Consider the following 12,936-nt stretch of genomic DNA (forward strand, 5'->3'; position numbering starts at 1 on the left):
GACACACTGTAAAATAAACATCTGGGAACACCGGAGTTTGTTTTACATAGGAAGGTACACCTGGAAAAGGATCTTGTCCACCATCAGAATCATCTACCTATGAAGGACATGTTCGCTAAATCTTTTTCAAAAGTTTTCTAATCAGAAGTAATGTGATTACAGTGATAAACTCAGAAACTATTCCCACACTGAGAAAAGCTTTGTCAGTACAGACTGTGTACCTTTGCTACTGCATAGTTATTACTGACTGTACAGATAATGCTCTTCTGGGAGGAAGCTACGAAAATGACAATGTTGTTACAAACTCCAAGGGCAAATACGAGCTGCATGATTATGATCTGAAGTAAAAATGCTCAAACTGTTTTGGGTAGGAACCAAAATAACTCAAACCATAAGCTGACCTTGAGAAATTGAATTTAACATTTAAAAACAAGATCTAATTGTTTTGAGGTTCTCAGGGACTGCAGCTATTGATGATGCTTATAGAACATTACTGCCAGAACTACAGTTTCAGGGTAGTACTGGGACCTTACCAGCTTACAGTTTTCATCTTAGATCCTCACTTATTTCACGGTGTTTATGATGCAAGCTTTGTTTTCCTAGAGCATATGCACAGTTTTCAACAGGTGAATCAACATGTTTCAGTGAAGATTCTGCCCATTTTCCAGGGTATCAAGTGGCACTGACTGGGTAAACCTTGGAAATTTGTAGAAATTATATTCATCACCATTCATGTGAACGGTCAAACAAGGAGGCAGAAGTAGAAATGATAAGTCTTTAAAAATGGGAACTGAGAGACCTTCTTGAGGACAGATTGTCATATAAACCTACTGCATCCTTTCCTGATGCACTAAATGCACAATTGATCTGAGCAGTCCCTGTCTTTATAGGAAAAGCAGCATGACCTACTGTTCCAGTTAATTGTTAGAAAGCATTTCTAGAACAGCTTTCACTGGTGGCAAATAGGACAACTTTGAGCCTCATGCTATAGGACAGGATTATGATGCTTTCTGGAGAGACAAAGATTAATGTATAGCTTGATACTGCAGTCAAACCCCACTGAGTGGCAAGAAAATTGTTTCCAGGAGTACTGAAATTATAGAGACAGAAAGAAAAAGGAGGGTAAAGTTTAATGGTCTGCTCACATCTGCATCATCTCCCAAATTGTGGCAGGTCTCTTTCCTTTCTGCACAGTAGAAACATATCAGCAAACAGGAACTTCGTACTCCCTTCCCTGCTCTCTAAGCTGAGTCTCCCTGCCTGTAACACCACGACAGCCGGGTGGCCCAATACAAAACTCTCTCTCTTCCTGAGGGTGAAAACTAAGAAATTTATTTTCATCTCAGTTTTAAACAAAACAGAAAACAAACAAACAAAAAAACCTCTTTTGGTTTCACTCTAGCACAACATGCCATTCTGGAGAATCTCTTGTCATGCTGACCTGGAAGCTCTTCGGCACGCCTTGGAACTTGAATATTTGTAGCAGACATCTTAGCACTGTGAGGGCTTCACTCAAACTGTCACATCGGTTCCAATTCTTCAGCGTTTTCTTATTCAAAAAAAAATCCCACAGCAACTGCAGTTTTTCTTTTTTTGAAGGAGATCCCTTTCAGTGGAAGCCTCTAAGAACTTGCAGCCAAAGAACATTCTGTCAAGTCCTTCCTTTGAACAGAGGAAAAGCCTTCAGTTAACTCTGGGGATCCCGCAGTTACACGCTTAAGCTGGGTGCACAGAGCGGTAACTGCCCTTTGGCCATCAACGAGAACCCCCAGAAGCCTTGGGTCTACTTGTCAGTTTTCTTGCTTTTCAAAGGGGAAGAGGAAATATTAAAGACTGTGAGATATCCTGTGCATAACACATCGTACCACGTCCGACCTTCTGCAGATAAGAGTGAAACTGTTGATTTTTTGTTTTGTTTGTATGTTTTTTTTCTTTTAATTTATGAACTAATCTCATTACTCTGGTATTAAGCTCTGTACCTGTGTTTTTAATCTGGCTTTTTGGGGTGGGTGGGTGGGGAAAGTCCTGCCATTCTAAATTAAGAATTCATTCTTCCAGGACAGTATCTGGAGAAAATCACATTGTGTACATTTATCATAAGGACACATGGGACTGTTGGTAAGAACTGTCGCTGTGTTTTTACACCTTACATGGATGGTCTGTGGATTGTGCATGTGTCTACACGGTGCCTTATGCTGCCATCTCAGTTTGGGTGGGAAAAAAGTACCCTGTGATGAGTGAAAGGCATTAAATAAATAATAATAAAAAACCAGTTTACATTTGGGGGATTAGGTTACCTGCCTTCTCTTCTCTCCATCACTCCTGGATCTCGTGGTACATGTAGAACACACTCCTTGTCTCAAGGCAGAGTTGGTCTAGAAGTGCTCTGAACACAGCCTGCCCCGTCCTGTTTGTTGGGGTGTCAGAGTGCAGATGGTGGCTGTGCCCTCTGGGAGAGAACACAGACATTCAGAACCTACTTGTCTTGCAAAGGAAGATCTCCAATGCAGGTGTGCATATTTATTTTTATGTAAATAAACATATCTACAATTAAGCTGCACCTTTAGGACTTTTGCTGAACTGCAGTTAATTCCTGCTGACAATGTATTTCAAGTCTTTGGGTTTGGTTTGGTCTCTGATTCACTTTCAAAACTATTCTCTTACTTGCACCAAATAACCTCAGAAGGATCACAGCCTCACTGGAGCAGGATGTTAAAAGGAGAGAAGCAAAAGTAATACAGTCTCCTTATCTATTGTGTGCATCAAGATCAAACACGTACAAGTTAGGAGTCTTACATGAGTACTGCACAAACCTGAGTCAACTCTGAATGTATTCAGAGATTCTCAAGTCAAGAATTCTCATTTCTACCTCCAGCCTTGTTGGCAGGATTTTGCTCTCAGTGCCTGCTGGTGCTTTGCTCACCATTACTGTAACTGAGTTCTCCGTACTTTCCCAGCTAATGATTTTCACTCACCCACAGGTAACAGCTGATCAGGGTCCTGCATGCCAGCATTAGGAGCATGTTTGTCAGACCGGGCACGGTGCTCCTTCCAGTCACAGCAGCAGGTCTTGGTCTCTCAACAGAGCAACAGGATCGAGGTTCACTGTTGCAGAATCCGATGGCAGGAAGGTGTCTAACAGCTTTTTACACGTGAGCACACACAGAAAACACACACACACACACACACACACACACACAGGCTTTGCTCAGCATTTTAACCTCCCTGCAAACACACCCATAAGAGCTTTTTACTCACAAACACACATAAGGCTTTAGGGAACACGCACACACTTTGCTTGGCATTTTCACCTGTTTCAATGCGTTTGCACACAGTATCACAGCATAAGATCCTGCTCAGTCACATCATTAACCGGATCTGAAATAACAGAATTTTGTCACCTAACCACAAACCTGCCATGAAGGTTATTGCAGAAACGTGCTTCTTCGCTGCAGATAGAAAACACGTGGGAATTATTTTACCAGCTTCCCGTGTTGAATTTTTTCCTTGCAAATTCTCACGTTTAACCACAAGAGGGCAGCTGGGCTTCACCACGAGCCTCCTGTACACAGCTGAGTGACAGCCTGGTTCAGTGCAGTCCATCTCAAAACGCCGGAGTCGCTGCCATCTTACCTGGTGAGCGTGAGCTAAACAGCAGCTCTCAGCATTTCACCGTTCTCCTGTAGGAAATACGATTGGACAGACACAAGCATCGCGGAGCTGACAGACTCGGCTGAGCACACCTGAACTGACCGACCAGTGCCAAGGAGGACGAGAGCCTGCGACTCTGGAAGGACTGACTGCTCTGGTCTCCATCCAGCCCTCACCATCTGGGGTCTAAAGCAAACGTCAGAGCATCCTGAATGTGACATTAGCACATTCTTTCTGAACATCGTAGGATTCCTGAAGCTGCATTAAAGTGAGGAAAATATTGCCACTGCTTAGAAAAGTTCTGGATTCAGCTGGCCCAGATGAAGAACACCAGCATCAATCGTCCATCCTAACCAAGTGGAGGCCTGAGTGAGAATGGAAGATCATAATACAGAAATTTCTAAGCTCAAACTCCAAGAAAAGATGATTTTGTGCCCCAAACCAGAGATACCAGCATTAATGCACCCAGATGCCTCTTAGTAGGTTATAACAGAAGACAGGAAACCTGGGGCAGCCGATGAGTGAAGTTTTCCCAAGATAACACACAACCCCAGAGGCTTCTCATCAGTCACAGTGCCCACAGCAGCTGAAGACCAAGGATTACCATCCTCCCTGCAGTCACTGCAATGCAAGCGAAGACCCTCCAGGATGGAGTCTGTCTCCAGAAAATCAGGAAGTCTACAATCAGAACAAAGTAATTTTCCAGACCCACTGATGGTTCCAGAACTCAGCTCCCAAGGAAAAGAGATGCTACTCTCTATATAAGTAATTCACCTTAAAGTAGGGGCCTACCCTTTATGCTCATATCACATCAGTGTTATCTCCCCCTGTATGTCCAAGCCAGGGATGTGTTCTTCCTTCACTTTTAGTTAAAATCTTCAGGGGGAAAAAAAAACAAACAAAAAAAGAACTTCACACCATAACCAGCCAAAACGGGACTAAAAGCGGTCACCAATATATCTGAGATTCCTTGAATCTTGGCCTGCTAACAAGTCTTTGCTGGGATCCGTCATCCATGATTCCACATGAAAGAAAAAAAACACTGGTTATTGAAATCTAAAAGGAAAATAATCACTGGAATAGAGGCTGCAGAAAGCACTGCGTGTTCTCAGCCTCTTTGAATCGCTCACCTCCTTTCTATTTCTTCAGTGACGGAGGTCACAATGTTATTAATCCAACGTTCCAGCCACATTTCAGAACATCATTCCAGGCTTGCAATATTTGTGCTTCTCTTTAAGCAGTAGCACTGAGAACATTGACTTTGTCTGTTTTATAAGTGCCTGTAACAAAATAACCACATGAGCAGGTACTTGAACAGCCGGGTTTTATAAGGAGCCGTTTCATTGGCTCGCACTGTTTCTTCCATCAGATCCCTATGGAACACACAGCAGCCCTGCCCCAGCTCCTGCCCTCTCAGAGGACTGCAGCACTGCTCAGCAGGCAGCCCCCATCTCAGCTCACAAACACTGAGCACGACTGGATCTACTATTTCTATCCTTCCCATCCAGCCCCGATGCAAAGGCGGTCAGTGTAACACAACAAGCACCGGACCTCTTCTGCTAATAAACGTCACCAGGTGTCACACTGCAGACTGAATGGAACTGGAAATCCAGGAACACAAAGCACTTTTCTAAAACGGTTTAATAAAAAGCTGTGAAGTTTCTTGGAACACTGCAGGAACCCAAAGCGAACCACGCGTCAGCTCTTAGTCACAGAGAAACACCACTTTCAAAAAAGATATTTAAGTTTAATACAAATTTTATACAAAGAAAATGTGAAAAAATACTTCCATATGCTAAAAGCAATTATGCTTCACAAATAAGGCCAGCTAGGCTATTTTTGACACAACTGCAGTTCACGAATATTCTGCTCTCGCCTTTTTCTTCTAAGACTTTCCCCCTAACTCGGGTTCTAGCTGGAGACTGTACAGACCGCAATCTTTTATAAACAATGGGAAAAATCAACATGACTAAAAATGTACAACAGAATGTACTGGAATGATATCATACATTAATTTTCTCATATACATACATCACCTTTGCTTTGTTCAATGCTTTCGTTTTACACAACGTACAAAATGGTACTACAGTATAAGTGTAACAGACAGCATTTCCATGGGTTACTTTCTCTCATACTGCACTGCTTCATGCTTACATAAAAACATAAATTCCATCATATAAATAATACATGCTCTGGCCCAGCATCAGAAGTCCTTTGCCCGCGTTTCCTGATCCATGCTTTTCTCCACACCCCAAGCTCTTGTTCCACGTGAAAAGCTTCTCAAAGTCCTTTGTAGAGGATTAGAATTAAAAATAAAAGATAAAAGGAAGAAAACTGAACTGTGAAGAATAGGAAAAAGAAAACAACCCTCTCCTCTGTGAAATCAGTGATACGACAGCACGGCACCAACCAGCTGGTGTTACACTGCACAACTCCTCACATATCAACCTGAATGAAATTCACCTTGTTTCTTGTAAACAATTTTAACAGTCTGGTCACTGTAAAAAAAAACAACGCAAATCTTTACGTATCTCAGGTCCACAGACGGGAAATGTCAGAACTGGCCTAACACAATGAACAGAAAGAAAGAGAGCCTTCATCATTTGGTTGAATTCTACAAGAGTCTCCAAGTGCAGAAATGGTTCTCATCCAAATGCAAATCGAGTTGTTCAGGTTCTTCAGGTTATTTGATGCACGACTGCCATTTTCCCAGACCAGTTTTCAGTGTTAGCTTATGATAAGGCTGCTTTAAACCTTTCTTTTCCAACTTCAAACACTCTTTATAAGTTAAAGTCATACAAATATAAAAAGGAGATGGAACTCTAACTTCAGTGACATCCACAAATTGTACATTATTTACAAAAGAGGCAGAGATTTGACACGGATCTTACCTGTCCTCAGCTTTTCTAAGCCAGCGCTAATGCTTTACATTAATGTAGTGTAGTTAATGCTTTGTACGTTTATACAAAGCTTAAGTCTGAACCTTTGAGGTTAATCCAAAGAACTGTGTTTATTTTTCACATTTCTATTAGATTTATATATTCCAACAATTGTATGGACTTCTTGTTAGCAGTTAGACTCTTCGTACTTGGACTGGCATTGTGGTCTGAACATACTGAACTCCAGTTCTCATTGCCACTGTCCCAGCAGAAGGACTTACCGCTACAGGAATGGTCTGTGGATTAAAACCAAGAGAAACATATTGTTATGTTAGAGGTCATATAAACATGACCACAGAAATAGAGATTTATCGTCCAGGGAAAATCCAGAACAAGCTCCAATTTTGTGCAAGGATTAATACCTTTATTACCACAATATTACCTCATTCCAAGGCAGAAAGTAGTGTATTACTTTCCTATAGCCAAGAGGGTTTTGGGTTTTTTTCCTGTATAATTGTTCCTTTATAATTACTGGGACCAGCTGTTCCTATAGGTACTGTACACACCCTACCTATGCTTGGAGAATTAGGTTTTCAAAGCTACTACATCCAGTTATGTATTTTCCCCAAATAAATTCACAAAAAAAAAAGGGCTAAGAAAATCCTCCGTCATTTGAAAAAGTTCCACCAAATCAACCTGGAGTACAAAAATACCCTTGTCTGTAAGTACACCCCTTACATCTCCCCACCTCCCCACAAAGGAATTCCCCCACGCGTTCAGTCTACACAGAAGAGAACAAAGAACATCCATTTAAACCAAAAAAAAATACTTAAACTTCTGCACAAGTTGATAAAGAAACCATCAGCATTTCAGCATTTCTGGGAACTGGCTCACACTCCTTGCAAAAATACTCATATAGAATAAATTTTCACTTCCATCGTACAGATTATGATCTATAAATCTTAACAAATGAAGCTTCAGGACATCTCTATGGGTAGAAATGGATTCTACGGATGCAGAGACAAAGGCACAAGAATGTTAAACAATCTGGTCAATGTCACATCACTCTGGAACGTCTGGAGAAGGATTTATTGGATCTTAAGTCTGAATCTTAACCTTCCTACAGAAACGTGAGGAAGCTCAGGAACGTTATGCCGCACAAACTGGAATCATGCTTTGATACAGCGCAGTGCTGGACAACTGGAGACCAAACAAACGCATCCAGTTCAGTTCACAACACTTTGTGGAAGAGACGAGGAGTGAGAATATGAGAAACCTGACAGGGACGCCCAGGATTCCCCCTTAAGGTCAGTGTAAGCTTCCAAAGCGAACACGGGAGAACAACACACAACTTCACTGAAGCCCAATGCCTTCCCCCCATCAATCCGAGAAACCACATTAGTGCCTTGATGGTGTTCAGGAAAGACTGAGAATATCCCTACTGAGATGGGTTACAGCCTCGTGTTGACCAGCTCCTTTGTGACACAATCCGTGCCCTTCCAGAAGCCTACTCATAACATCCCCTGGAACGCAAGGACAATGAATTTAAATGTTTATGGCATTTTAACCACAGAAAGAATAAAAACCAAACCCAAAATCAGTTCTCTGAATAAATTCAAGGTTTTTGTCATTTGATGATGAATTTCAGAGGTGTAAAGAGGGGTCAATGGAAACAGCACCCAGAAGATGTATTGAAAGTTGTTCAGAGGGAGGAAATGCCTGGTTGGGAACAAAGTGCAAACTGAACTCAAAAGAAGCCATTATGAACATCACTGTTAGCACTACAGGTGGGGAAATTAAGGTCGCCACAGCTGTCTTTTACATATACACACTTACACAACTGAAAGAATTAATTTCAGTTGTTGGAGTGCTGGGGATATGGAATGTGCAAGACTCCTTAAATGCATTAGGATCATTTCCCTGAGAGGTAAATTTTCCACCTCTGCCAGCTTTTCACATTTGTACATTTTGCATACATATTAAACATGCATTAAGGTTTAAAAGTATTTAAACTGCACGTGCAATCATTAGAGTACAGAGGTGTCTGTAGCTGTGCAAGGCTAATGCAAATGTGTACCACGCTTTGAACATGCACAAATAAAGGTCGAAGCCTTCAGACGTTCCACTTACGCTTCACATCACTCAACATATTCTGTATTACAGAAAACTGATGGGGGTCACTGCCATTTTTCTGAACATTACATGAAGCCACTTTGCGATCTTAGCACCTCTCAACTATTCACAACAGAGACTAACATCTGCCATGCCCGCCGTTCCACTTCAAACACACAAAAACTTGTTACAGCAATTCAATTCAAATGACTTCGGGCCAATCCTGCAAAGGTGCACTGTGCTCTCAGACGGGACAAACAAGTCGAGTGTAAATGCTTAGGAATGTGATAAGTCATGATATCCACTGAGAATAAATTCTTCCTGTTGAATGTGATGGCTATGAAACACTGTGTGTGTGTGTGTGTTCCTACACACACGTGTGCAGATGCTGCAGTGTGTGCGGGTGCACGTGTATCCGTGTGTGTACACAACGCAAAAGAAAGTGACTCAGCTAATGAGGCCTCACAGTCACAATGTTAAACTTGCGCTTCTATTCTCTAGTTCCAGTCAGAAAACTAACTGAAGTTACCTAAACGTGGGCTTCTCAGCTGAGCGCACCGCGTGAGACAAGGCCTGCAGCTCAGTCAGCACTGCAGGATCAGCGTTTCTCTGTTTGGTAAGAGGTCAGCTCAGACTCCACGCTGACCCTGCAGTGAACACTGCACAACACGACCAGCTGAAAGAACGTGACATTACGGTACGCAAAACATAAAAACCAAACTCACTGCTGTCCCATCTCCAGTGACTGATAAAAGGGTATTCAAGTGTCCTTGGTTAAGTTCTCAATGGAAAAAAAAGAAAAAAACAACAGGTCTGAATTCAATGCTATTTCTCAATTTCACAATGCTAATGTGCAAGACTGCATGGGAGACACGCTACCAATGAATGCATATTTTTCTTTCATAGTTACTGAGATGTCACGGGAGTATCGAGCATAGCTCAGAATTGGTTAAATCTCTTTAGGATACCATAGACAAAAAAAAGATATTTAAAAGATACTTTAAATGAATTCTATATATTTACATTGACGTGTTCAAGTATATACATGAAACGGACAAATAACTAACACAATAATGTAAAATGGAAGTCTGACTATCCTCAGTGCCTCACTGTTCTTAAGGAGAGCTCCTGAATCCTTGTAATAATCAGTGATGAAATGGAAGGGTGGAATGTTGCACAGCAAAATAGGACATTTTGCGCTGCAAATTGAAACTACACCAGTGAATTCATATCTTGATAGAACAGCAAATGGAGACAACCCCCCAGAAATACTGTGCAATTTTAATGCCAGGAACAGAACTACTGCAGACTTTAAATGATGAATTAGTACTTACATTACAATTGTGTGTTGAGTAGTTGGAATATAGGTGGTGGTCTGCGGTACCTGGACCAGTTTTATAGGCTGGTTGCTTGTCACACCTGTTGCTATCTGCAGAGACAGCACAGGCAACCTCAGTAAAAGTCTCAGCTTTTACATGAATTCCACCTAGTCGTTATTATTTTATGAAATTTATGATGGATGTTTTGTTTGAGCTAAAAATTTGTATCTTAATGAATTCACAGGTTAATTCTTTGTTAATAAAGCAAAATTCAAATTATGAACATGATCAATGTGTACAGCATGATGTTTCAGGTAGAATACCTACGTGAAAGCAATTCCAGATCAGTATAACTGGAATATTCCCTGGCCAAAGTTTTAGGCAATTGATTTTCTCTGATCCCCTTTTCTCCCAGTAGTACAAAGGTCGCGCTGCCACAGACAATACATACGAGCTTCAACTGAGACAAAGAAGTTCAAAGAACTTCCCCCCGGTTCAGGTGGGACAGCACATCCTTTATCCCTTCTTTAAGTCTGTTTCTCAAGTTACTCCCTTAGATGACATGTCAAGCCCAGAGATCTAACACCAGACAGTAGCAAAAGTGTCAAGAAATGAACACAGCTCTCTATTATACTATGCTTCCCAATTCTAGAAGAACTATCTCAATGAGACATCATGCTGGAATCACAATACTACAAAATTAGTTTGCTTTTAATATTTTAAAATACAACAAGGCTCCTACTGATGTAGAGGATCAAGTGTAAAGGGTTTGAAGGATAAGCCCCCCCATAAAACTTTTCATTTAATAAATCTTGCAAGGGCAGAAGAAAAACGGTGCTGAAATTGCTAATAGTCAAGCCCTACCTATAAAGCAGAATCTTCTCTATAAACATTTTTTATATATGCAATGTTAAGTCCCTTTTAGTAGAGCGTTCGCTCATCCTTGCCTACTGAATACTATCAGAGTAGATGCTATGGAGGATTTCGTAATTGTACACTGCTCCGTTAACTGTAGATCCAGGTGGACTGTTGTATCAGTGTTATGGAACACTGCGGTACCCTATCGGCAGTCTGTTGTGATAAAGTAAGTTGATTTGAATGCAGGTCTTGAGCTTGGCCTCTGAACCTCCAGGCAAGAAGGGCTTGGAAGTGCTGCAGTCAGTATTGCTTATCAGAAGGCAACTTGTATCGAAAGATCCAGACCAGAAGCTACACTGATGGGTCCTGGAGAGAGAGAAAGAAAGAGGTCCAGTCCCCCTTGGCTGGAAGGATGAGTCAAGCCAACACAAGTTCTTATTGGGAATGAGTGCAGGGGAAAGGGTGTTCCCAGAGGACAGAAGGAGATTTTTCCCAAGATGACAGGGGGAAAAACAAACAAACAAACAAACAAACAGCCACAATTCTCTCTCTTATTCCCCAAATCACACACTTGAAACCTGCAAATGGCCATAAATTCCTAGCTGACCCAGGGAGGCCTTTAGGGGCAGGTTTCAGAGGACTCTTAGATACTATTTTTGTTTCAAGTGACCGCAGTAATACTCACTGTAACGCTTTCTTTGCTTTTATCAGTTGAAATGTCCTTTTCCTTGGGGGTGCTGGCTGTTTCCGTGGGCGTGGGCTGTGCACTTGAGCTGGGCTGGGATGATTTATTTAATGTTTCTGTGTTAATTTCAGTATCGGTTTCTTGCTGTGTTGCAGTAGCTAAAGAAAAAGAAGAAAGAATAGCCACTACTCTCGTGCACCAGTCCTCAATCAATCCTAACAGGCATATCTGCATACATGCAAATGACGAACACTGAATCACTGTGTATTACCACCCACCCGAGCTCCCCTCAGCTGTGCAACATGCAAACCAGAGCAAGATTACCTGACTGTGTACAAGATTTCATATGCTCAGGCCAGTGAGCTTGTTGGCAGGGGTAGTCACAGTAGCTCGTGTTCCAACAGCAATAAAAAATGGCCTCTTTCTTGCAGTTGGCACACCACTGCTTCTTTTTAGTTTCATCCACTGCTTGCTGCTTTTCCATTTCCAGCTGCTTCTTCACTTCAGCAATCAAACGATCTCGTTCCTGTTCAAGACTCTGACGCATTTCAGCCATTGTCAGTTCTACTCAAAATACAAAGATAAATCAATTTTGCCTTTCCATGAAATGAAAGCTAATAAAATATTCCCCAAACTTAGGTATATCTGCTTCATATCCACTCAGCAAACACAAGTCTTCCATTAAAGCCACTGCCTATTACTACACTCCATGATGCTGGGCACAGAGGTGAAAATGACTGGCCTGCAGTTCTCCAGCTCTTCATTTTCTCCTTTTTAAAGGAATGGGAGTTACGTTCCCCCTTTTCCAGTCTGTCAGAACTTCACTGCCACAGTTTCTCTAAGATACAGATTGTGGCTTAGCAACTTAATTGACCACTTTCCTCAGTACCTCCAGAAGCAGCTCATCAGGTCCCCTGAGCTTGTGAACCTTCAGGTTTTTTAGAGGGTCTCAAATCTGGATGTTGTTTACTGTGCACAGATAAAAGTAATCTGTGTATGGACTGAAATGACATCCACTAATACTGACAGCACATCCTACAAGGTGTTTGACCCTTCACGTGGACAATCCACAGTATCTATGATGAAGGCAATGTATATGACAAGCATTCAGATTTTGTGTTTGTCTTTTTCATACCCAGATTATGCTTCATTTCTGAGAGTTCCTGCTGATGTAACCACTGAAGCTTTTCTATCTCAATCCTCAAACGTCGAATCTGAATATTACAGATAGATATTAAATGTTAATATTTGGTAGTGAGTACAGAATATAACAGAACTATTACACAAAAAACCAAGGCTATAACAAAGAGTTTGATCGTCACTTACATTAAGGCTCCTTTTTAACAACATGGGTAATAGGTATCCTATCTAATTTGAATGTTTTCCAATCATAAAAAGTGCCAGATTGTTTGAAAACAAAAACCACTTCCAT

The 12,936-nt window shown here is 41.4% G+C and overlaps 2 protein-coding genes across 26 annotated transcripts in view; one reads left to right on the forward strand and one right to left on the reverse strand.

Moving 5' to 3' along the window:
• The window catches only part of EYA2 (EYA transcriptional coactivator and phosphatase 2), a 90,267-nt gene extending 83,088 nt beyond the window's left edge, over positions 1-7,179 (forward strand). For 6 of the 7 annotated variants that reach the window (XM_015881571.2, XM_015881569.2, XM_015881567.2 and 3 more), the window contains exon 16: positions 1,403-7,179. In XM_015881571.2, the coding sequence (XP_015737057.1) occupies positions 1,403-1,483 (81 nt within the window). In that variant the 3' untranslated portion in view covers positions 1,484-7,179. The remainder of the gene's footprint in view (positions 1-1,402) is intronic. The other variant, XM_015881568.2, reaches the window with a different exon arrangement.
• ZMYND8 (zinc finger MYND-type containing 8) overlaps positions 5,378-12,936 on the reverse strand; it is a 56,928-nt gene continuing 49,369 nt past the window's right edge. For 16 of the 19 annotated variants that reach the window (XM_015881553.2, XM_015881551.2, XM_015881557.2 and 13 more), the window contains 5 exons: positions 12,640-12,718; positions 11,829-12,068; positions 11,505-11,662; positions 9,977-10,071; positions 6,636-6,826 (listed from right to left, as the gene is read on the reverse strand). In XM_015881553.2, the coding sequence (XP_015737039.1) occupies positions 6,814-6,826; positions 9,977-10,071; positions 11,505-11,662; positions 11,829-12,068; positions 12,640-12,718 (585 nt within the window). In that variant the 3' untranslated portion in view covers positions 6,636-6,813. Of the gene's footprint in view, positions 11,186-11,504; positions 11,663-11,828; positions 12,069-12,639; positions 12,719-12,936 lie in introns of all 19 variants that reach the window. The other 3 variants (XR_001559113.1, XM_015881550.2, XM_015881565.2) reach the window with 3 other exon arrangements.

Source organism: Coturnix japonica, chromosome 20 (genome assembly GCF_001577835.2).
Source record: "Coturnix japonica isolate 7356 chromosome 20, Coturnix japonica 2.1, whole genome shotgun sequence".
NCBI lineage: Eukaryota > Metazoa > Chordata > Aves > Galliformes > Phasianidae > Coturnix > Coturnix japonica.